General features: G+C 48.5%; 1 protein-coding gene across 2 annotated transcripts in view; it reads left to right on the forward strand.

Moving 5' to 3' along the window:
• LOC144127943 (uncharacterized) overlaps positions 1-25,692 on the forward strand; it is a 134,633-nt gene that overhangs the window by 85,165 nt on the left and 23,776 nt on the right. For both annotated transcript variants that reach the window (XM_077660959.1, XM_077660960.1), the window contains one exon: positions 22,616-22,813. In XM_077660959.1, coding sequence (XP_077517085.1) covers positions 22,616-22,813 — 198 coding nt within the window. The remainder of the gene's footprint in view (positions 1-22,615; positions 22,814-25,692) is intronic.

Raw genomic sequence — 25,692 nt, forward strand, 5'->3', positions numbered from 1 at the left:
GGGCCGCCTACACCACACGGACTTCACCCAGTTAAGGACATGACCCTCGTTCATCCTTCCTTTCCCGTGGCATCTCACGATGACATTCTTTGGCAGCTCCTAACCTTTTGGCATTGTTTTGTGTTTGAACACGACATAGGGTGGGAGCTTGTGGCCGTCTGCTGTGCACGATAGCATGACCGTAACCTGCGTCTTCTCGTTGCCGGTAGACCGGACGCAAACTTGTTTGGAACCCTTCTCGTGCACGGTGAGGGGTGATGGCATGTCCAGATAAACCGGCGTTTGGTCAGCGTTGCCTATTTGCCCTAGCTGAAAGTTCTTGGACTTCCACAACGAAATAATGTGTCGCTGAAAAGCCACCAGCAGCTCATCAAACGATTCGGGCAGTTTCGACGTTCGCTGCCGTAACGAAAACCCAGCTTGGCACATGTAGCGGTATATCCAGTGCTTCCTCGCTTTGACGGCGGTGCTTGGAATAGCTTTTTCTCTAGCAAGCTCCCTAGCTTTTACCTGCATGAGCTCCACGCTCACAGCTAGATGTGGGGCTTGCTGTTCTCTTATGAACCCGTCAGGGCCAGTTAAATTTCTGGGTATGACCCATTCTTCAGGCCGCGAAAGCTTCTTCGCGTTCCGCTGCATGCGAAAAGTGCTTCCTTCTGCCGTCGCCATCCACGGATGCTTCCCTCGGTGACGCCGAACTGCCTCCCAACCGCACTGTTGCCGATGTTCTCGGCAACTAAAATAGCCTATCTCTTGAAAGCAACCGAATACTATTTTCGTGGCCCTGACATCGTGCTCCTCCACGGCAGAAAAAAAAAAAACCTTCCCTTTGCGAAGCGTGATTTATGCGTCAGCGCGTACGCTGTCAGGAAGGCCACGCTAGCCCTAGCCACACTGTCACGGGTAACGAAGCCAAGCCGTAGTGGCCGTAGCCACACATCAATAACAAAGCCAAGCCGTAGCCATGCGGTAATAACGAAACCAAAACTTCGAGCAAAACTAAAATTTTTGTTCGGATCCGCTAATAATACGAGGCGTAAATTTGAGGTGCTAATAATAAAAAAAAAACCTCAAACTATACGTGGGTTTTTACGGTATTCGGACCATTTTTCGGGTTCCTTCGAGTCAGAAAAATTGGTTGGTGACTGTATTGCAACGATCTCCTGCCGCGCCAGTCATACCTGGACATGGCCTCTCTTCAGGAGCCTGTTTGAACTAGGGAGCGTCCGACACCATAGACTTCACATGGGCGTTGGTGGGACCAAGCCAGCAGTGCAAGTTATCGGGATTTCCATACCTACAGTAGTCAAATTAGCAAGCTTTTACTGTACATAACAATAATTACAATGCCAGAACGTCACCTTTGACTAAATACCTCATTTGCTAGCTTCTGCACCTTGTGTAATATACCGTGCATTGCCTATTATAAGTCGACTTATAATCGGAGTGGACCTATACACAGACTTGTAAAGTTCACCTATTTGCAGGGTCAAAAATAGTTGCGACCGAGCTGCGGGTAATAACATGCCCCATGCACGCCTGATTAGTATGTAATTACGTACTAGCTGTCAGACACGCTGTGAAAGCGAGTCGCTTTAAGAAAACAGGAGTTTGAGTGCACAGCTCGAAGCAACAAACTCACAAAGCCGGCAGTCAGAGACGGACAGGATAGCAGGCGACAAAATGGCACTGTTGTGTGTGGGCCACCTGACTAGTGGCAGACAGAACAGGCAATGGTCCGGCAGTTTCGTATTCTTGTGCTGGAGGTTACTGGAAGTATACGGTGACGTTGCCATGCCAATATTCCCAATCCTGCCTTATGTGCACCAGCGTGCATGCTGGTGGTGTGGCACAGCAGGGAGCGGGCAATATTTGAGTAAAAGTTTTTTTTTATAAACTCAATCAATAAAAAAATTGGGGGTGTGCAAATTACGCGAGTAAATATTGCCACACTGCTCACATTCTGCGAGCGCCGCCATGCGGCCGAGCGGCATGGCAGGGCTCGTGTGGAAGCCGATGTTCCCGCTCGGACGCACGCTGCTAGTCTTCTTGGCCTTCGGATTAAAAAGCCCCCTTTTGTGTCGTCCTATGTTTGCGGCGACATTTTGGTGGAGGTTGTTGAAGGTGGGGATCGGGGTCGCTTCTCGACACAACCTCGGTCAAGATGACGCCCGCTCCGTCCAGGACAGGAGTGCCGCTGAGTGAAGGATTCGTTAGTGGAGGAAGAAGACTTGGTTTATTTTACATATTTACAAGCTTTTGAGTTCTGAAGTGAGCTGCTTCAACTGCATCTGCAGTCCAGTTTTATACACTGCGTCTTCCCTAGATTCCCCAGGTAGGGGACGCCCTCGCCGTGGTGGGTGTGGACAAAACTTGCGCTATCACACACAAACAGACACCTCCGCACACATGGAGACGCCCCTGGCATAAGTTGGGCCCGAGGGAGAGGGGTGAGCGGCCAGGACCTCGTCAGGCTGGCAGGCGACGTCAGGTGGTCGGCCCCGCTCTCCGCCGGTCGGTGAACTTCGAAGAAACCGAGGCGCAGCCCCGTCGGGAGATAATCCCCAGTGGTTCTGCCATTAGCGATGGCCGGCGAAGCCTGCAGACAAGCCACTGTGGCGATCCGTTCCCACGCTGGTGCTGTGCCCGTGAGGCCAGGGGTAGTAGGGTCGATGGAGACGTCGGGGAAAATCGGAAGACAGCCGGAACCACTTTGCGGCCCGTGGCAGCGACTCCTTAAAGGGATTTTCGCAGAACCCTGCTCCCCGCTTGTCCCACGCAGCAACGACCGGGCGAGCGTGGTAAATGCACCCCGCAGACACCTGGCGAGAGAGTCTGTCTTGGTGGCAATCCTCGAGACATGCTGGCGCCAATCCTAATACCAGCTGGTGGCCATTCCTAATAAGGTGCTGGGTATCGTCCCATGAACGCTGACCCCGAGGACAATTCTGACGATCATCAGCGCCGCTTGGACACAACACCCGTCCACAAAGCGAGCCACCGCCTGCGAGGCCTGCAGCCTGAGTGTCAGCCACTGACGAGGTCGGTGGTTACCATGTCGTCTACTATTGGCAGTCAGACAGGTCAGCCTTCCGGCACTGTCCCACCGGTTGTAGTCCTCACACCTCGCTCGCCGCCAACCTTCCATGGCGATCGGTGCGAGGATGTCGAGGACTGGTTGTCCGGCTTTGACCGTGTGGCCACTTTTAACCAGTGGGACGACGACCGAAAACTACGAAACGTGTATTTCGCGTTCCAAGACTCGGCGAAGACATGGTTTGAGAACCATGAGGCATCCTTTACCAGCTGGGAAGCGTTCCGTCGTGAGTTGCTCGCTACCTTCAGCACCAACGCACGCAAGGAAAATGCCGAAATCGCCCTTCGCTCCAGGTCACAGCAGTCGAATGAAAGCGTGACCATGTTTATCGAAGATATGGCACGTCTCTTCAGTCGGGCTGACCCTGCCATGCCCGAGGCTATGAAGGGGCGCCACCTCATGCATGGTGTGAAGGAGCAGCTCTTCGCTGGCCTCATACGCGACCCTCCAAGAACCGTCGCTGACTTCGCCAAAGAAGCCACGGCCATGGAACGTTCCTTGCAGGAACGCAGTGCGTAGTATGGTCGTCTGGGCAGTGTTGCAGCCACCAACTATTGTGCGTCACTGCCAGTCGCCGGAGATGCGCTTCGAGAGCTTGTGCGGAGTGTGTTTCAAGAAGAACTGCACAACCTCTGCTTAGATGCTCCACCTGCCAGTGTTGTAGCGGTAGCCGATGCCGTCCGTGACGGAATTTGGCGAGTGGTCCAGCCACCACCGGCACCACAGCCGGAGCCGTACATGATGAGCTACAGCGAAGCCCTACGGACACTGCAGCCGGAGCCGTACATCATGAGCTACAGTGAAGCCCTGCGGAGACCTGCGCCAGTGCCACAGGCATTCCGCCCTGCTGCCGAACCAACGCAGGGGTACCTTCCCCCCGTCGAGCTGCGTGACCCGTGCCCTGTTAGAAAAGCGGATGTGTGGCGCACACCCAACAACCGGCTACTATGCTACCACTGCGGGGAGCCTGGTCATGTCCTCCGCAATTGCCTATACCGGCGGATGGGATTAAGAGGATTTCCACCGAGCGCACCTCGACCACGCTATGGTGAGAGACCGCGAGACATTGAGCAGTACCTGGCTGATCGTGTGCTGCTCTCACCGCCTACACGACATCAGTCACGCATCATCTGCTGGCCAATTCAGACGCATGTCCCCCCACCGGGAAAACTGAAGACGGCGGCCTCCGGGGGTAGGATCACCGCTGCCGCAGAGAGTGAACAGCCTCCATCCGACGGTTGTATGCGACGACCCGAACGCCGGCGACCTCAGCCGGCGACCTCAAAGACGATCTCACCGCCGACCCCACCGACGACCGCGTCGACGACCACACCGATGACCTCACCGACGACCCCATCGACGACGGCACCAAACACCTCACCGACGAGTTGTCAAAGAATTGTTTCCGCCGCCGAAATTCTTGTTGCCGCCGATGGCTATGACGTATCAGCACTTGTGGATACCGGAGCCGACTTTACGGTCATGAGCAGCCACCTAGCCATGACCCTCAGAGAGGTTATAACACTTTGGCATGGGCCGCAGATAAGCACAGCTGGTGGCCGTGTGGTGACGCCGGTTGGCGTCTGCACCTGCCGTATAAAGATCCGAGGTGCAACTTTCATTGGCTCCTTCGCCGTGCTACAAGAGTGTTCCAAAGAGCTGATTCTCGGCATGGACTTCCTTAAAGAGTATGGCGCGGTCGTCAACCTGCATGAGCAATTGGTATTGTTTTCGACACAGCGAGCCATTGCTACAGACCCCGAGCCGCACAGAGCAGCACTACGCATCTCTGACGACCACACAACGATACCGCCAAGAGCAAGCAAGTTTGTCACAGTCAAGTGTGATACCAGCTTCGGTACTCGGGGCATTGCCGAAGCGAACATGTCGCTGCTACTGTCTCGGCAAGTTTGCGTTGCTCGCGCCCTTGTCGACCTTGTTCACGCACATACCGAGCTCTTAGTGACCAACTTTAGTAGCGAACCCCAACATTTGACGAAAAACACAGTGATTGCCCATTCTGAAGAACTTGGCGAGCATGCCGTCCAATGTGCCTTATCCACAACGGACCCCGGAACAGCGGAACAGGACACGGCACCAGCCATTACGATCGACGTGAACCCTGACCTTCTGACCAATCAGAAATGCCACGTGGAAAGCCTTATTGACTCTTTCCGTGACTGTTTTGCGTCAACCTCTAAGGTTCTTCAGACGCCAATAACTAAGCACCGCATTATCGTCGATAGTGGCCAGAGACCACTATGTCAGCGTTGTTATTGTGTTTCGTCGAAAGAACATGATGCCATCCGCCGCCAAGTTGCCGAAATGCTCCGCGACGTCATACAACCATCGACGAGTCCCTGAGCATCACCTGTTGTTCTCGTCTCAAAGAAAGATGGCAGCCTACGGTTCTGCGTGGATTATCGACGTCTCAACAACGTTACCAAAAAGGATGTATATCCACTGCCACGCATTGATGACTCATTAGACCACCTCCGCCATGCTACCTACTTGTTGTCACTCAACTTGCGTAGCGGTTATTGGCAAATCGAGGTCGATGAACGTGACCGAGAAAAGACCGCCTTCGTTACTCGTGATGAATTGTACGAACTTAAGGTGCTTCCTTTCGGCTTGTGTTCAGCCCCTGCAACGTTCCACATCCAACCTTGCCCGCCACCAGAGGGCCGACTGCAAACTGCTGCCTCTCGTTGAGTACCTCGAAGGAACCGCTCCGTCTCCGCCCAGACTCTTCTCTCGCGGACTTTTGTCGTTTTGCTTAATAGATGGAGTCCTCTACAAGAAAAACTTTGGCCCGACCAAAACTGCGTATCTCCTCGTTGTCCCAACCGCGCTTCGTCAGGAAGTTCTCGCTGCATGCCACGATGACCTTTCTTCTGGCCACCTTGGTTCTTCCAGAACATTGGGACGCCTCCGCCACAGGTACTACTGGCCTCGGCTTATTGCGGTCGTCCAATGCTGCGTTAGAACGTGTCGTGAGTGCCAAGGATGGAAGATACCACCGACACAACCGGCCGGCCTTTTGAAGCCAATTGATCCACCGCAAATCCCATTTCAGCAAGTCGGCATGGACTTACTGGGCCCATTCCCAGTGTCTTCCATGGGTAACTGGTATATTGTTGTTGCCACGGACTACCTCAGCCGCTACAGTGAAACCAAGGCTCTTCCCTGTGGCACCGTGGCTGAAATTGCACAGTTCTTTGTTCACCACATTGTGCTTCGCCACGGCGCCCCCACGGTTGTATTAACTGACCGGGGAACCGCGTTTACCTCGGCTCTTACACATGAGGTCCTGCGTCTCAGTGGTACCAGTCATAGAAAAATGACTGCTTACCATCCTCAAACGAGTGGTCTGACCGAGAGGCTGAACAAGACCATTGCAGATATGATGTCTATGTATGTCGACGCTGACCATCGCAACTGGGACGAAATACTCCCTTACGCCACATTTGCGTACAACACCGCCCTCCAAGAAACGACGCGCTTCACTCCCTTCCGTTTGGTGTATGGCCGGGACGCCCTGACCATGCTGGACGCCATGCTGCTTCCAGATTGTGCCCCTTCGTCTGTCACCGGCGCTGACCAATTCATTCGTGATGCAGAAGCCGCTCGCCACCTTGCTAGACAATGGATTCGACACCAGCAGAAAACTGACGCCCGGCGTTACAACCTCCGCCACAGGGAGGTGATTTACCAACCCGGCGAGCACGTCTGGGTATGGAGCCCTATACATTTGCGCGGGCGCTCTGAAAAGCTTCTGCGCCGCTACTCTCGCTCGCTACATCCGCTCTTCTCGACCGCCTAAGTCTGAAGTCGTCCACGTGTCCCACATGAAACCGTATTATGCCCGTTAGCCATTGTCGGAGTTCACATTCAGTGCCGCCGCCACACGCACCTTTACACTTTCGGTACCTCAATTCTGTTTTTCCCCCTTGCCGGACGCATCGAGGCGATGCCTCTTGAAAGGAGGGGGGCAATGCCACACTGCTCACATTCTGCGAACGCCGCCATGTGGCCGAACGGCATGGCTGGGCTCGTGTGGAAGTGAAAAAGACGACGTTCCCGCTCTGACGCGCTGCTGGTCTTCTTGGCCTTCGGATTAAAAAGCCCCCTTTTGTGTAGTCGGCGACAACATGTTAAACCACATGACTACACTTTGATGTTAGCCAAAAGGCCGAGAAGCGATAAGTTACATGCACGCATAAACGTTTTCACCCGTTTTTTGCATGCCTTTTTGCCATTTCTGCATTTCATTTCACTGAGTTGACAGTCGCTAGCAGTGGTGTATGTGGTTTGTGTCTTTGCCCAATGGGCGCCAAATGACACCGCAACCTCGGCAAGAATACAGTGCGGCTTTCAAGCGACAAGCAATCCTCTGTGCCGAGTCAGAAAACAGCGTTGCCGCAGTGTGGAAGTTTGATGTGTCAGAAAAGTATGTGAGGGAATGGAGAAATCAAAGAAGAGAGATCTTTGCGTGTACTGCTATTACACTGTTCCTGTCACGAACCGAAGTCTGGACGATACCCTGCTGTAGAGGAGGCGGTTCGAAATTGGGTTCAGGAACAAGGAAGCACGAGCCTTGGTGTTTGCTACGACGACAATGATCAAAGATAGGGGTGACAAATTTCATGAAACAGAATGGCCTGAGCTTAAGGCAATACACGACCGTATGCCAAAGGTTGCCCGAAGCATGTGAAGAGAAACAACAGGCATTTCTGCGCTACGTGAGTGATTTGGGGGCAAAACATTTGTTCCTGCATGGTCAGGCTGCAACGCTGGCAGAGTTTGACGTGCCCCGTAAGAAGACGTTGTCCAGGAATGGGGAGTGCCAGGTTCATCTGCTGACCATGGACAACGCGCATAACCGTTTCACGGCAATGTTGTGCTGCATTGCTGATGGGCACAAGCTACGTTTTTTCTGTTCATGAGGAAAACAAATGCCAGCCAAGGAACAGTTCCGCTTAAAGTTGTTATGCGGGTTAATGAAAAGGGTTTTTTTAATGATGAAACTGCCTTCGAATGGTTTCGTCTTGTGTGATGCAGGCATCCGGGTGCACTGCTAAAGCCCCACAACATGCTCGTCCTGGACTCCTTCCGTGGCCACATCACCAAATGTGTGAAAAAAGCGGTAGCAGACGCTGGATGTGACCTGGTCATCATTCTGGGCAGATTGACACCTATTCAGCCACTGGACATGGCACTGAACAAGGGGTTCAAAGACTGCATCGCTGCATTCTACAATGAATTGCTCGAACAGGAAAACCTGAAGACACCGACAGGATGCCTGAAGCGTGCTTCCTTGAGCGAAGTGGTTGAATGGTTCAATGATGCTTGGCGTGGGTATAGTGAACTAGAATATTGGGTAGTGAGCTCACAGGCACGGCTCATGGTGACCCCGCCGGTGTCGACAGGGCGCGGCGGCGTGTGATGGCGCTGCACGCGTCTTCACTGGTAAAAACGAGTGGCGCATTTGGCAGGCGTCGTAGTAGGCGTGGTAGCCACGCCGACGAATTGAATTATTATCGTGTGGGTGTCACCGAAATGGCTAAGCAAACCTTGTTGAATGGAACTTTATTCCTGGCCTGTGCACACGTTTATTCATTCCTCAAAGGTTCACTAGGGACTTTGCATGAGGGAGTATTGCTGTAGATTATAATGCACTGCACACGAGTTGTACGCCTTTTTCTATTAATACTTAACGTCAGTAGTAGTAGCATATGGTGTAGCGGCATTTGATTCATGCCAGGGACAAACGCGGAATGAAAAGGGTGACGAAAGCAACAATGACTTTAATTCGCAAGGAGCCGAGAAGCACAGAAAACAGAGGGGTAGGAAAATGATAGGTAGAAGGAATTCGGCACGTAGACACATATCCGCAAGCCATTTAGACACAACAGTAACAGTGACTTCTTATTTATTTGGACAGCCATGCAGCCACTGCTGTTTGAAACAAATGAGGCAGATTTGGCACCACTGCATACACTGTATTTACACGATTGTAAATCGACTCAAATGTAAGCCGACCCCCCCAAATCACATGTTTGAAAAAAAAAAAAAAACACTGGTGAACGCGCTCGAAAAACGGAAATTTATTGCATAGATGGGCCACAGCACATCGTCCTTCATGGAAAGCCCGCACTTCCTAAATGACCGCACCACGACATCGCGTGGTACGGCCGCCCAAGCGGAAATCACCCACCCGCACACAGCCGCCAGGGAGGCTCTCTTCACGCACCCTGTTGGTGTAAGTTCCCGCCTGTCCGCCGCCAGCCACTCGTTATACTCACGCCGGAGCAAGTCCTTGACTGGCTTGTTATTGCCAATGTCTAGCGGCTGCAGCTGCCCCATCAGAGCGCCGGGAATCACCAGCATGTCTGTATGTTCTTTTCGTAGCTCTCCCTTCACTTTTGCAGTAAGGTGGCCGCGAAAGGAGTCCAGCACGAGGAGGTTCGGATTGCGATCTTTGAGGGATGCCCCTGGCCACAAAAGCCACACACGACGGTACCAATCAATAACTAAGTCATCTGTCATAAAGCCTTTTTCATTCACTCACACAATCACACCTTTCGGGAACATTTCCTTTAGCGTAGTTTTTCTTTTGAAGACGATGTACGGTCGGAGCTTTGTGCCATCTGCCAAGCATGACAGCATTACAGTAAAACGAAGTTTCTCATTTCCTGTCTTGAGAAGCTTAACCTCGCGAGCTCCCCTCATGCTCACTGTTGTGTTGCTCGTCATGTTGAAGTAGACGGGAGTCTGGTCCGCATTGCCGATTTGGCCGAGCAGGTATCGCCGCGAGTCGCGGAGCTTGAGGTAGTGCCTATGGAAAGCGAGAACTTTCTCCTCGTAAGCAGCAGGCAGCTTCTGGCATACACTAGTACGCCGACGAAGAGAGAAGCCAGCCCTCTTCATAAATTTCGAAGCCCAAGCCCTGCTGGCTTTGAAGTCTGTTCGGAGTATCCCAGCTTTCGCAGCGACAACCCGGGCTTGTTGCATGATCATTTCGCATGTCTCTGGAAGGGACCGATCACGTATTTCGGTGACATATGCTGCAAGCTTGACCTCCAGCTCCAGAAAGCGTCCCGACTTCGGCCCGCGGAAACCTCTTCGCTTGGTGTCATAGTCGAAAATTCTGCCTCGCTGCTTCCGCCACTCCCGCACCAACCGTTCAAAAACGTCGAGCCGCGCAGTTGTTGGTTTCTTCGGCGTAAATGATGGCCTCCCTCTTGAACGCTGCAGTGAATGAGCGCCGAATGCTTTTTGGACCTGGAGAGCTCATGGCGAAGCATGCGGCCGGCAGTCGAGTCAAATGCACCAACTCTAAGCACCGCCAAACAAAAAGGGATTGGTGTCGGGGCGTCGGCTCTTCCAACAAACATCGGCATTCCCCAGAAACGCCGCCGTTACGCGTGTAATCGTCTAGCCGCCGTATTACGCAACCAACTGAAATAGCGGCTCTTCCATCAGCTAGTGACACTCTCGGGCGCTGGCGCAGACTCCGCAATTGGTACAGCGGTCCTTCCTTAACTATGGATACTCCCGCGAGTGAAATGAAATATGAAATTGCTTTTGGCTTTTGGGGAAAGGAAGTGGCGCAGTATGTGTCTCAAATCTCGGGGGAGGGGGGGGGGGGGCAACGGAGCTGTAAGGGAAGGGATAAAGGAAGAAGTGAAAGAAGAAAGGAAAAACGAGGTGCTGTAGTGAAGGGCTCGGGAATAATTTCGACCACCTGGGGATCTTTAACGTGCTGTACTGACATTGCACAGCACACGGGCGCCTTTGCGTTTCGCCTGCATCGAAACGCTGCCGCTGCGGCCGGGTTCTGACCCGGGTATCCTGATCAGTAGCTGAGCGCCCTAACCACTGAACCATCACGGCGGGTAATGGTGTGCGCAGTGATAGTAAAAAATGAAAAATCCTATCAATCATCCTATCAAGATATCAATGAGCTCGGACCCTTACTTAAAACTACTAGTGACGCGATTAACGAGATATTGTCACGCCCCGTCCTTAACACCTTATCTTGCCAGAACAAACTTGTACAAATATTCTTATTTCCCCCAACAATAACTGAGTGGAACCAGCTTCCTTTGAGTAGACTAATAAGCACTGAGAGCATTGCCAATTTTTTATAAAGACTTCTGAATGTTGTATGTCCAGTTCTGGCAAAAAAAATGTGTTCAATTTACCTATTTTTTGTTCGAATCATGCATGTGTTGTCTTTGGTTTGTTTATCCTTTAATTTGTGCGCTAAATGCTACCATGCCTTGTATCTCGTTGTATTGCCCCTCCTGCCCGGGCCTACCAAGGCTGGCAGTATTGAATAAATAAATAAATAATAAACAATCCTTGCCAAAAAGCCCGTGGAATACCTGAATGCTACGCTTGGAGCTGTAGAGCAAACAAAAAGATGTAACCTCGCAGTAGCGTCCCTTGTAGATCGTTTTTTTTGTTGCTTTTATTGGCAGTTCAAGGTTTCGTTTCGATTGTAAGTCGACCCCCCCAACTTTGGAATTTTAAATAAAAAAAAAATGATCGACTTACAATCGTGTAAATACGGTATACGCTTGCTCATTTCCTCATTTCGCCTCTTTTTCCTTCAACTTGTTCTAGCTCTAGAGAGCAGCATTAGCAACGGAACAGTTTAAGGTGCTTTGCCCGTTCGCGTTTTTCTGCCTCTTTGAATTAATTCCTTTCACATAGAGTAGTGCAGTCTAGTTAATAAACAAAACCTTATTACTTCTTCAGAGAGGTCTTCTGCGTGAACGGGGCAACCAACTTCTTTCTGCAATCTACTGCTAACCACTTCCAACACATCAAGAATACTTTCGGAATGCAACTCATTCCAGCTAAACCATTCTGTGAAGAAGTTTTCAACTTTCAACACAAAGCCATAAAGCTGCGCCGATGGATACAACGCAGTCCTCCGTGGTCGCGGTATTTTGTCAGCCTCGCAAGGAAAAAGTTTTCATCGGCAGACTACATTGTAAGCAAGGTTATGCACATTTGGTAATTTATCTTCAATACACACTTATGTCATACCCTGCTAGATAGAAAAAAGGTCTACAGTCAGTTTTAGCAACGTGCTCATCATGGTCATGCGCTGGCATACAAGCGGAATTCTTTTCTTTGCATTTGAAGGCTGCTTATCCGGGCATGCTTCATATCACCACCGATTTCAAAGTCTAGCAGAAAATCTAGCACAGTCTCAGGATAATTACCTTGCGATACTCATTTTATGAGCCCATAAAATGAAAAGCAATTGCCTAGGATTAAAATTGGGTCAGTGTATGGTGCTGGTTGCACCCTGAAGACTGCCTTATGATTCCGAACAGATTCTCAAGAGGATCTTGGCTAAGCTTTGAAGTCATCAGATATCTGTACTTCAGGTTTTCTGTCAGGTATGCCAACACTCGAAGTGTGCTGAAGATATTCAGACAAAGAACAGCGGCTGTTGAGGTGTTCAGAAAACCACGAACACTTTTTACAAGCCTCGTCAAGGACTATTAAAAATGTCTTCATTCGTGAACATCACGATACATGAACAAAAATATGGAGTGACCCCGAGAAGTGCATAAACCAGAGCAAAACCACACAATGAAATAATGAGACCTCCCACGGTGGCTCAATGGTTAGGGCGCTCGGCTTGTGATCCAGAGTATCCGGGTTCAAACCCGACCATGGCGGCCGTGTTTCGATGGAGGAAAAACGCAAAAGGCATTTTGCTGTGCGATGTCAGTGCACACGTTGAAGATCGCCGGGTGGGCAAAATTATTCCGGAGCCCTCCAGTACAGCACCTCTTTCTTCCTTTCTTCTTTCAGTCCCTCCTTTAACCCTCCCATGGTCATGCGCTGGCATACAAGCGGAATTCTTTTCTTTGCATTTGAAGGCTGCTTATCCGGGCATGCTTCATATCACCATCGATTTCAAAGTCTAGCAGAAAATCTAGCACATTATTAGTCTACTCAAAGGAAGCTGGTTCCACTCAGTTATTGTTCGGGGAAAATAAGATTATTTGTACAAGTTTGTTCTGGCAAGATAAGGTGTTAAGATTGTGACGGCGGTTCAGGAGTAGGCTGAAATGTGAGACAGATACTGCGCCATTTCCTTTCCTCAAAAAACCAACTCAATTTAATTTGCAACAATTAGCCTATGCGGCACTGTCCTCAAATCCTACCATGAAGTCTACTGTGGCGCCATCTCGTGCCGGCGCTGCGAAGCAGAAGTCTGTCGGCATTCGCGGGGCCACCCCTCCCCATTGAGCCGCCGCGGAGTGAGCAATCTACCCAATATTCTAGCTCACTGTAGCGTGGGCTATCAACCGACCAACCGATGTGGTCTATTCAATGTTTTCCACATGCACAATCTCAGCACTGCTTTCGACAGCCAGCAGCAGCAGTGGGTCACAATATGGCGATGACCATGATGACTACGTCCTTCTCACCAGTGGCCACAAGCCGTAAGAGATGTCCCGTGGAAAAAACAAATAAATGTTTCTTTGCATGACTCGGTCTTCTGAGAAACTTATTAGGAAGCTAGGGCCACTCGGTGAGGCAGTGCCGACCTATATTAGGAGTCAAACTTTTTTTGGCCAGGGAGTGGGGTGACACGAGTTGGGGGTCTACTTAAAATCGGAGTCGACTTATAATTGGCAGTATACGGTACCTGAGAAAGAAAAAATATCATATTTACCTACATGATTGTGAGCCTACTTGAATCTAAGATGACTGCCCCATATCATATCATATGTCAGGAAAAAAAATTAAATAAGGGCATGCCCGTGGGCACACTCCAAAATGTAAACGTTTTAGTCAGTGGACTACTCGTGCACACTTGCACAGTCATCCTCACTAGTGCTGCCATCGTCATTGCTGCTGCGGTCTCATAGCACGTCGTTCTGACGTCATTGTCCAACAAAATCCTCCACTTCGCAAACAACCATAGCCTGTCATCATCCCAGAGAATCCCGCAGTTTGCAAGCGACCACATGACGACATCACGTGGAACAGCAGAAAATGTTGCCTCGCTGCAGCCATCACACCTGCATCACCCATTCTGAAGTGCCAAACTTGCAGCCCGGTGTGCAGTTGTTTGTTTCTGTGGTGTAAAGAATGATGCCCCTCTTAAATACAGCCGCGAACAAGCGCCGAACACTTACCACCTCAGGAGGACAAATGACGATTGACAAGCCATACACTAAAAACTGGTAAAAAATGGCCGGCAGTCAAGTCATGTGCGTGAAACAGAGCCAAAGAGAAACTATGTGTGTGTGGCATTGACTCTTATCAGCTACTTACACTCCCTGGAGTGCTGCCGGGATGCTGTAGGTGCCACCACGATTGGAACTGCGGCCATTCCATCAACTATCAACACTCCCTTGGGTGCTGAGTGAGCAGTTAAAAGTAAAAAAAAAGTGAAAAATCCCTCTGAACAAGTGCGCGGGATAGCCAAATGCTACTAGGTAAAGCCATGGAGTAAACATAAAACTGCAACCACTCTGTAGCACCCTTGATATTTTGTTTGTTTTGCCTTTATTTATGGTACCATGCTTTGGTTTCCCTTGTAAATCGAACCTCCCACTTTGGATTTTCAGATTTATTAAATAGGTCAACTTACAACTGTGTAAATACAATAAATTTTACTGAAACTGTATTTATGCCCTTGGACAATAGCATATCCCCTTGATTGTTTAATTATGCTTTCATTGAATTACCGTGCATTCTACATAGTGTTGAAATACAAGTAGTATCCTGGTATTACATTTATTGCTAACATGTCCTGGTTGAAACATATTAATTTCATTTCTACCAAAGCACAAAAGAAAAAACTTGGGTATGTGAGGCAAACATTAATTAACGCTCCAGGCGATGCTAAGCTACATATAATGTAAAAATCTTCAGATTGTTCCGTACTTGATTATACGTCTCCCATCTGGAGCCCTCGTAGACACTGTAACATTAACCTAATCAAGAGTGTACAAAGAAAAGCAATCAGGTTCATACATCATTGGTATGACCGCCGTTTTTCCCCCTCTTGTGTCTGTCTTCTTTGAACCTAGCCCCTCTATCCGTGTGCCGTCACATTGAGTCACTGTAGTTCCAGCACTGCATCGTCAATTCATCTTGTCTTGTTTCAAATTATGTCTACATTTTATTTGATGTTCCCCACTCGACCAGCAGTCAACATGACTTTAATGTTAAAAGGGCTGCGAAACACTGCTTTAACGGATGCCAGTTACACTTCAGATGGATTCTTCATGTCGCACAGATGCTGACTCAAAAAGAATTACAAGAATCTATGCATCGGAACGGGAGTTATTCAATGAAGAAATTTCAGAATACAGTGAAAGCTCGTTAATTCGACCCCCATTAATTCGGACAATCGGATAATTCGACCTGCACGCATGGTCCCTACAATTATATATAGGAGTCTATGGGGCAAAACTCTCGTTAATTCGGACAAATTTTACCGCCCATCGGTTAATTTGACCTAGTTCCACGGCCCGCCAAGAGCGGCGCTACTGTAAAGTTGGAAAAAAAGAATGTAGCGTAGGCCATCCGTACGGTCATCGTCATCAGCAGTGCAAAACAGGGCGATGGAAGCAAGGTTAGCAGTGGCCGAAGCGCCCGGTGTCTTTCTTTGTGCTTCGTTGCCTCTTGCAGTCGTGCTCAGTTGTCGTGTTAACCCTATCTTCAGCAAGTCTCGTTTTGGCGTGTGTTGTCGTTGCCCCGTGTTTCTTGCTGCTACGATCGCGGTTATTGAACCCTAACACGCCTTTTCTGGATATTGCGTGCTTTGCCAGCGTGTTTACTGTGCTGTTTTCGAGTGCGTAGCGCGCCATGCCTGCGCGCCTCGCCATCGCGTCCTGCTCCGATGGCGACACCGGCAAAGCGGCCGAAGTACAACCAGGCGAAGGACCTAGCCACGAAAGTGGAAATATTGAAGGTGCTGAAGGATGGTGTTTCACGCTCTGACGTGATGGTCAAGTATGATGTTAAAAGAACCACCTTGGCCACTTACATGAAGAATGAAAACAGCATTATGGAGGCGTTTGACAGTGAAGTTTACGGTGACAAAAGGAAACGACTGCGGACTGCGGCCCACCCGGAACTCTAAGAAGCCGTAATGCGATGGATTAGAAACACACGTGAGGCCTACCTCCCTGTGAGTGGGCCATTAATTTGTGCCCAGGCTGAAAGGTTCGCCACAAAAATGAACCTTGAAGAGTTCAAAGCTTCTGAAGGTTGGCTTGCTCGCTTCAGAAGCCATCACAATCTGACTTTAAGAGTGTGTGTGGCGAAAGAGCATCCGTGGACGAAGACAGGATCGAGGAGTGGCGGATCACCGGGCTTCGTGAACACCTAGCTGCGTACGACTCTCCGAATATATTTAACGCCGACGAAACATCGGTTTTCTTTAAAGCACGCTGGATAAGACGATCACCTTTAAAGGTAACCCCTGCACAGCAGGGAAAAGAAGCAAAGAAAGGGTCACTGTGCTACTTGCCGCCAACATGACGGGAACAGAGCGTCTGCCTCTCCTAGTGATCGGAAAGGCTCAGAAGCCGAGGTGTTTCAAGAATGCGCGGCGCCTTCCGGTTGAATACCAAGCCAACAGGAAGGCTTGGATGACGTCCAGCATATTTCAGTCTCGGCTTCATCAAATGGATCGGCGTTTTCGAGCTGAGAAACGGAAGGTCCTCATGGTTGTGGACAATTGCAGTGCTCACTGCAAGGTGTCGGGCCTGGAATGGATTAAGCTTGTGTTCCTCCCGCCGAATACAACCGCAGCCCTTCAGCCCATGGACCAGGGCATAATCCAGCATATAAAAAGCAAGTACAGAAAGCATGTATTGCAGCGCATGCTTCTCTGTATGGAAGCTGGGAAGAAGTACGACCTTACGCTCCTCAGCGCTTTGAACATTCTGGCGCACGAATGGGCCAACACGCCTACAGCAGTTATTGCGAACTGCTTTCGGCACAGCGGTTTTGTGCAACCGAACTGCGGTGTGGGGGAACTGCCGACAGAAGCAGTTGACGCAACCACAGAAGACTACAGCTGTTTCGACAGCGTTTTGCCTCCTGCCGTGCGGCTCGCGGATTACGTGTCCATCGATGATGGTGTCGCCATTGCCGGTCAGCTGACCGAGGACGAAATCATCCAAGAAGTGACAGGCGCCGACAACGACGATTCGTTGGAAGATGACGATTGTGAGCACCTGCCCCAAACGCCGAAGCGCGCGGTGAAAGAAGCCGCAGAAGCCTTGTCCGTGCTGGAAGACTTCTGTGAACAAATTCCGGATGGTTCGCGTGCCGCGGAGCATCTGGCAGCTGTTAGAGCTATTGTAGCCGCTCAAATTCGCCCGAAAAAGCAGACGACGATAACAAACTTTTTTGCCAATATGTCATGCTGGGGCAAATTTCATGTTTTTTGTGGTTCATTCGATATTTCGACATTCGGTTAATTCGACAATTTTTCGCGGTCCCGTCAGTGTCGAATTAACGCGCTTTTACTGTACAAGCAAACAAAATGCTGCCCTCAACTTGATTTTCGCGCAGCTTCCCATTCTCATTTCACTCTCCCAATGACGACACTTAGTGCGACCAATCAAAACAGCCTATCTGAGCACGTCGCGGAAGTTTGCACTCCATGGTTGCCTGTTTTCTGTAATACCTGTGCTACACGGGCGTTTCGAATGCCTTCCAAACGAATGTCATTCGACTCAACTGCCAAACCTGCTCTGCTACACGACGTTTTTGAACGGCATTCGGTTCACATGACATTCGAGTCGACGGAGCTCCGCGGAGACATTCGAGATTTTGGAATGCCTTCGAGGCGCAAGCACGAGTACTCTCTACCGCAGCATCTTCGCACCATAGGTGGCAGCATAAGTTTTGAAGTGCAAATACGTTCGTTAAACGATAAAATTCTAAATACTGTTTATATACACTGCACGGATCTTTTGCAGAAGTTTTGTTAGCAAGCAAATATTTACCGCATACTCTGGGACCCATCATAGGAAAGAAAGGCAGCCATTTTGGCCCGGTGCCAGTTTTTTCACTTTGTGCTGTTGCTTTTGCTGTGTTTTGCCTTTTTATTTTGTGTCCATCTGTGTGTACATTTTAAGTGAGTTTTTTTTTTATTCAGTGAAGTTTATTGCACTTTTTCGTTTTTTGCGACACACGCAGGAGATAGAGCCCAATGTAGCCAACAGACCGCACACAAAAAATGGCATAGTATGGGCTTGGGCCTCTGTTAGAACAGAGGCATTTAGCAATGAATAAATGGTAAAATTTATTAGAAATGACATATTACTTTTAAAAGTAGCAATTTTATAGCGGACTGTAACTATACAAATTAATTGTTGCTGCTATATTTGTTTAAAACAAAACTTGACGGCAGCAGCGCCCCTGTAGCTTGGCAGCAGAATACTGAAGCTTTCGAATGCTTTTGGAATAGTCGTGTAGCACCGTGCGGGTCCGTCCAGTCCAAATGCCATTCAAAGTTTCGAATGCCGCTCGACTCGAATGTCATTTCAACGTACCCGTGTAGCACAGGTATAACTCGTTCTTGCCAAGGCTGGCAGCACCGTTTGCATGGTTACAACAACCGTGTGAGCGCCCAGCTGACCCAGCGATGCTTCGTCGTCACGTTGATGGCGTAGAAGGGAACACTGATCAGTGATGTTCCCTGACTTATGGATCCGAACGCGATCCGAACTGGATCCGAATTCCAGTGCGAGATACTGCGACGGTGTGAAAGCCTGCGCAAGATATCAGACACATTTAGCATAGCGCGTACCGCTACTGCTTACCACCCCCCATGACCCGTAGCTACCGTCGCTCCTAGCGTGCTGGTTAGTCGCGACGAGCAAGGAGCGCGCGCTGTTGACGGGAACGTGGCGCCATCTGGCGCCACCACCCAGTGATCTTCCACAAGCTGACGATGCGCTCTGCTAAATGTGAAACGAAAGGTTTTTTTCGTTGCATCCTTCCTTGGAACCGAAATGAACGCTTAAAGAGTGCAATGGCTCGATCGGATCGATTCCGCAAAGCCGTTTTCAGATACATAGAGAGTAGCCATAAGTGTCGTGTGCTAGGTCGTAGAATGTTTACAGAGAGGCGCAAAGTCTTTCTTTGCAAAAAGTAGCCAGAGCCCCTGGTGGTGCGTTTTTGTTTTACTTGCCTTGCAACGCTTTTATCTAAGGCAAACAAGTTGGTTTTGTTGATGTAATATAAAACACAAAAATTTGACAAAAAGGATTTCTAGTTATTAACCCAATTTTCAGTATACAGTCGACAACTGAAAATTCGGACGCCTGATTTTTCGAACAAGCTTGATTATTCGGACTTTTTCGCGGCACCGTGACATAGCCCATAGAGCCAATGTATAAGAGCGCTTGAAATTTCGGACGCACCGCAGCTGACTGCCCGATTTTTCGGATATCGTTCGCACTCGCCATCAATATCCAAGCCGCCATATAATATTTGGTTTAGTTTATGGGGGTTTAACGTCCCAAAATGACTCATGCTATGAGAGACGCCATAGTGAAGGGCTCCGGAAATTTCGACCACCTGGGGTTCTTTAACTTGCACTGACATCGCACAGCACACGGGCCTCTAGAATTTCGCCTCTATCGAAATTCGACCGCCGTGGCCGGGATCGAACCCACATCTTTCGGGCCAGCAGCCGAGCGCCATAACCACTCAGCCACCACGGCGGCCCACTGTATAATGTGTACAGTGGAACCTCATTCATTCAAATTGCAGGAAAGATCGAAAACTTGATAAAAAAAACGAAATACAAGTTTAAATGGAGCCTCTTAGCTTGCGATGGTGGAATTCTGCGCGAGTCAGCACACTGCGCCCGCGTGGTTTCGAATTCGTTCTGTTCTTGAATGTCTTCTGCCACACGAACTTGAACAGTAGTCAGAGTTCGCGGAACTCATCTGTGCCAAGTCTTTTGGCCCGATTATGGGAAAAGGTAGCAACGAAGCACGTGGAAGACTTACGGCTTCACGCAGATTGCGAGCACGGGAGGAAATGGTGGTGCATTTCAAAGTGAGGTTAGCGTACCCGCGGCAAAACGCACCGCAACCCTGACTCCTCTATTGTAAAACCATAAACAACTGGCGTTTTGATGACAGGCAAGACGCCTCTCATTATACGGAAGCCAACACAGAGTGCATATCGCCGGATGCGATGCCAATTATGGTTCTGGTCGCTAGGCCTACTGTCGAAGGCCAATGCAGTCGGAGTGCTTGCTTCAGCCGTTTCTCGGTTCTTAATGTTTCGCCATCTTCGTGTTCTCGTTTTGGGCCCATCGTATTGTGGGTGCACCGCAGTTCTCGCAGCGGCGTGCTCACTCTCCCGTCTAGACTTTGTCCCAATTCGTGCGGTTATCGGCGACATGCTGAGGGCAGCACAGCCAGGCCGAGCTCATGAAAGCAGTTGCCATCCGTCGTCTGTGCACGTCTCGCGCGGCGAAATGCAGTCATGAGGAGCTTTAGAATGTGTGCAATACAACTGACCCCTTCGTCCGGCATATTGGCAATAAGTCCGTGATTTTTTTGGTGAAATTTGATTTTCTGGACTGCCTGATTTTTCGATCGTTTTCGCGGTCCATAGAGGGTCCGAAATATCGGTCGTCAACTGTATTTACTGTTTGTCCAATCATCAAGCTCCCACCAAGTGATGTCATATCTACTGCTAAAAACCGCCACTGTATGGTAACACCGTCAGCGCCATAAATTTGTTTTTGCGAGCTAACTAAAATATTAAAAACCAGAGTATACGCTGTGCAACCGATGCTAATAGCATCACTGTAACTCATTCTATGCAACCAAGAGGTAAAACAATGCACTGGTTATGTGTTTCGGGGCCCCTTTAGGCCCTACTTTGCTCGTGCTATGTCATATAGTTTGTTTCTAAGGATAATCTAACATTTGAACTTAATCTCTGGAGTAACCCATCTCTGGAGAAACTCATTTTTAATTGCAATTCATATGACATGACGGTTCATATTTAATAGTATTGTATTCACTGTACAATGTTTATTTTACCTTGCTGCATCCTTATTACATTCTATTTTTTATATACGTATGTTACCGTATTATATTTATCCGAAGTAAGCCAGCAGTCATGAAACAAAGGAGCTTAAGAGAGCGTTTCTTTCTTTTTTATGGTGTTGATCTATGGGAAATTAATAATGTAATTGTTTTATTGTTGAAAGAATTGATAAGAAAGAAGCAGAAAAAACAACCACATGCCGCTGGTGGGATCTGAACCCACAACCTCACACTTTTGTCCTCGAATTTATATTTAGTTCCTTATCTTGTACCCTGGCTTATTAGTGTTTTCCAGATATTCCTTTTAATGCACTAGCATTTGAAGGGTCTTTGCAAGAAGAAATGGTCAGTGCCAGGCAGCAACCTGCTCACTGGACTGCAAACAAACATTGTATACTACCTCAGCCTTTTGTGGGTTAACCTCATACCCCTGTCACACAGCATTCCTCGAAGGCCTTTCCAGCTAAGGCACCTTTTTTCACCAAAGGAGCGAAAGCTTAAAGGAGCAGCGACGCAGCTACACGGTGCAGCAGCCCAAAGGTGGAACAGCCATTGAGGCTTAGCACCTGCTGCTGTGCTCGAGGTGGTTGAAGTGAGTGTTTTAAAATTAAAGTGGGAAATCCTGTTCATTCGTTGAGCTCAGACAATTTTTTTGTCCTGATTGCTTCTTTAAAAGAACTGCAACAACTACTCTCATCAGCAGCAGCAGGTTTTGTGTATTGCCCTCGCCACCAGGGGCATTCGGTGTCGCTGCGACACTTTCATTGTCTTGAAATCTGGGCATAAAATATAAACACCCACACAAAAAGCAAAGCCAGACACATCTTTCATATTTTTCAAAGATGTTTTCAAACATTGATGGCTGCCTCTGTTTTTTTATTGCTTTTACTTTTTGACGTTGGACGGCACTATGATCGCACATTCTCAAAGGCTGCCGCGCCTTTGGGCTCCAAAGGTCTCTGATGGGCGCCTTCACCTCCAAGGCCCTTAGCGGCAAAGGCGCAACATTAGTGCCATGTAGCTGCACTCCTTAAGCCTTTGAATGTACTAAGGACCTGATTATCAAAGGCCTTGGCGGTGCCCGTGTGACAGGGGTATCAGATATAACGAACCTTATTATGCCACCTTAAATTACAAACTTTCATGTGTTAACCTTGAATATACCTAACCTCAGTATGCGACCTCAGATATAACAAACTTGCTTGTGTAAACATTGAATATAATGAACTTCCATGTGTTACCTCTGATATAATGAATTTTAGTGTGTCAAGCTCGGATATAACGAAAATTTGGCTGATAACACACTGAAACGACTTACCGAGGATAGTCTAAGAGTTTTTTTCTCTCACTCCTGCAGTAGCCCTTTTTAGTGGCTGCAGTATGTATAAATAAATAAATTGCTGGTGCAATCATTTGTGCCTGTGCCCTGCAGGTGCGACGCAACACCGGTCTGGTGCAGTGTGCAGCTGGATTTGCTCTGGGCTCAGAGCTGAAGCGTGCCGCACTGGCCTATGAACTGGTTGCACCATGGCACCCACAGCTGCTGGCAGCTGTGCAGTGTATGGGGTCCCTGGACAGAACCGAGGCTGAGAAGCGGATTCGAGATGGCACTGATCGACTGCATGCCAAGGTAGGTTTTGCTTTGCTTGAAACTCATCTCCTGTCCTGTGTCTGGTAGAACACTAGAATTTCGTTTATACGGTCTTGAAAAATGCAGAGAAAAATAATATATTACAAAAAATACGTATTTACTCGCGTAATGAAACCACTTTTTTTCCAGAAAAGTTGACATCAGTTTGGGGGAAGTGTTTATTACGCGGGAAAAAAAAGTTTCCAACAGCTTTTTTTGGAAGGGTCGAGATTTCATATATCTCTGTCCGTCCTTCCATCATCAACAAACCCATGTGGCCGTCATCACCAAATGCGCGGTCAGACGCCTTCGTGCTACTAGTGTTTAGCATCCTTCAGTTTGACGCAATCCGATCCGGCAATTTTGTGCTAGCCTGTGGCACCTGGTCAGGGACGCGTTTTTTACTGCCAGGTAAAAACAGGACAGTGACCAGTGTCTAATGCGAATGTTTAAGCTTTAGCTTAGAGCTCACAGCGTCTTGGCACTCTGCCAAGTTCGTGGAGCGCTGCGAACTTGGCAGGAGCTCTCCTGGAAATATATAAAACAAATGATGTTATCAGCGCACACAGCAGCTTGATGTCCCCCCCCCCCCCCCCCCCCCCCCCCCTCTTCCTTCGTTTCCACCCACCCCTCTGGCTGGAGCTCTCCTTTTATAAACAAACAAGTGGTGACGTCCAGGCGGGCAGCATCTTGGCCCGCTGCCAAGGTCTGTGCTGGAGACGGCAGCGAAAACTGAGGAGGTCGCTTGGCTGGAAAACAAAAAAAAGTAAATTCTGGCCAACAGAAGTGGGGGGGGGGGGGGGGGCTGGTTCATTATGCGAGTGGCTTCATTACGCAAGTAAATACGGTATATCATCCAAAACTCCTACAGTTCTCACAAGTGAACTGCATCGAGAATTGAGTGCAAAGACATCTATTGGCAGTTTCATTGGGTTTGTTTGTGCAGGGTCTGAAGACTTTGTAGTAATATATATGGAGTGCTTGCTTACTCCTGTTCACACTTACGCTGTCCTTAGAGCAAAAAGAAACTTAGCTGTCTAGTCCAGTGAGAGCAAAAGTTGTTACCGCCATTTTTCTTTTCTTTTAATGCTTTGCTCATCACAGTTATTTCATTTCATTTCATTTATTTTTTTCCCTTTAAGGCCCGAAAGCATTACATAAGGGGGGAGCAAGATCAAGGTCAAAACAGACAAAGAATAAATTGATAAAAGAGAACAATAACAAAAAAACAGTAAGTAAGAGTTAGTAACAGTTAAATGATCTTGTGACGCGTATATGATGCAAAGTGGAATGCACGGGATCGAAACAGGAAAAAAATTATATATGCGGCACTCAATCAATCAATACAACAGAAAAATACAGTGCAAAAAGCATGGCGTAAAAAAGAAAAGTGGCAATAAACAGCTGTTCAAAGGGCCGAGGTGAATATGGCAGGAACTTTTTGCCCTTATGAAAAATGGTCCTTTAGGTTATCCCGAAATGATTTGCGGTAAGTGCATGATGCGATGGTATTTGGCAGGCCATTCCATAGTGCTATTGCGTCCGGAAAAGATCATGACTTTAGTGCTAAGGTGCGACAGTTGATGCGTGCAATGCTATGGGCATGGCTTAAGCGGCTAGACGTCCTGTGCGGGGGTTTTAGCTTTTTGTGTCTCGTACGTGGGTGATAATACAAATGATGAATAAGGCAAAGGTGAGATATAATGTGGTGTGACTCGAGTGATGGAATGGCAAGGGTGTGTTTCAGCGTGGTGATACTGGTTTTCCTTGAATATCAAGATATTAAAAATTGGATGGCGCGATTCTGTACGGCTTCAAGGTCAGCGGTGAGGTACGCTTGTGATGGGTGCCAAATGGATGACGCATATTCTAGTTTTGGGTGAATGAATGTTATATATGCTAGTTTTTTTATGTCAAGGGATGCGGCCTTCAAGTTACGGCGCAGGTATCCGAGTGTGCTTGAGGCTTCAGCGCAGATGTTTTGAACGTGACTTGCCCATGATAGCAATGGTGTTAGATGGAGGCCAAGATATCTGTAGGATAATGCGAGGTCAATGGAAAATGAGCCAATACGGTATTGATGCTGATTCATGATATGTTTTCTGGTGAACGACATGGATTTCCATTTTTTGATGTTTAAGCAGAGGAAGGATTTATCGCATCAAGAGGAGAGTGTGTCAAGATCGGACTGAAGCAAAGATGAATCGTTGATCGCCCTAATCACTCTGTATATGACACAATCATCGGCAAAAGGCCGTAATTCCGATTTGATATTGCGAGGGAGGTCATTAATGTAAATTAGGAATAGTAGTGGCGACAGGCCGGCGCCTTGAGGTACTCCCGATGTTGCATTGGAAAGAGGAGAGTGGCTACCATTCGTAGAAGGGAACTGCTTGCGCCGTGAGAGAAAATTTTCGGCCGAACGGATTAAATTGACGGGAATTCTTAGCGATGAAAGTTTTTGGAGTAAATGATTGTGGGGGACCTGATCAAATGCTTTGGACTAATCGAGGAATGTAGCATCTATTTGGAGGTTGTCATTCATGGATTCAAACAAATCGTGTATGAACTCGGCAAGCTGGATTTCACATGAAAGGTGTTTCCTAAAACCATGCTGATGCGAATTAAAAAAGTCGTTAGATTCAAGACTTCATCATGCTGTGCACGCTAAGTTAAGGATTGACACTATATTTATTGATTTCGCTAAAGCGTTTTATAAGGTACCCCATTATCGTTTATTACTGAAGCTAAATTCTCTCAACATAACAAGCATATTATTACCTGGATTACTAACTTTCTTACCAATCGTTAGCAATATGTCTGTGTAAATGGGTGTTGTTCTTCCCTAACTGTGGTAAAATCTGGCGTGCCACAAGGCT

This window comes from Amblyomma americanum, chromosome 4 (assembly GCF_052857255.1).
Source record: "Amblyomma americanum isolate KBUSLIRL-KWMA chromosome 4, ASM5285725v1, whole genome shotgun sequence".
NCBI classification, from domain to species: Eukaryota; Metazoa; Arthropoda; class Arachnida; order Ixodida; family Ixodidae; genus Amblyomma; species Amblyomma americanum.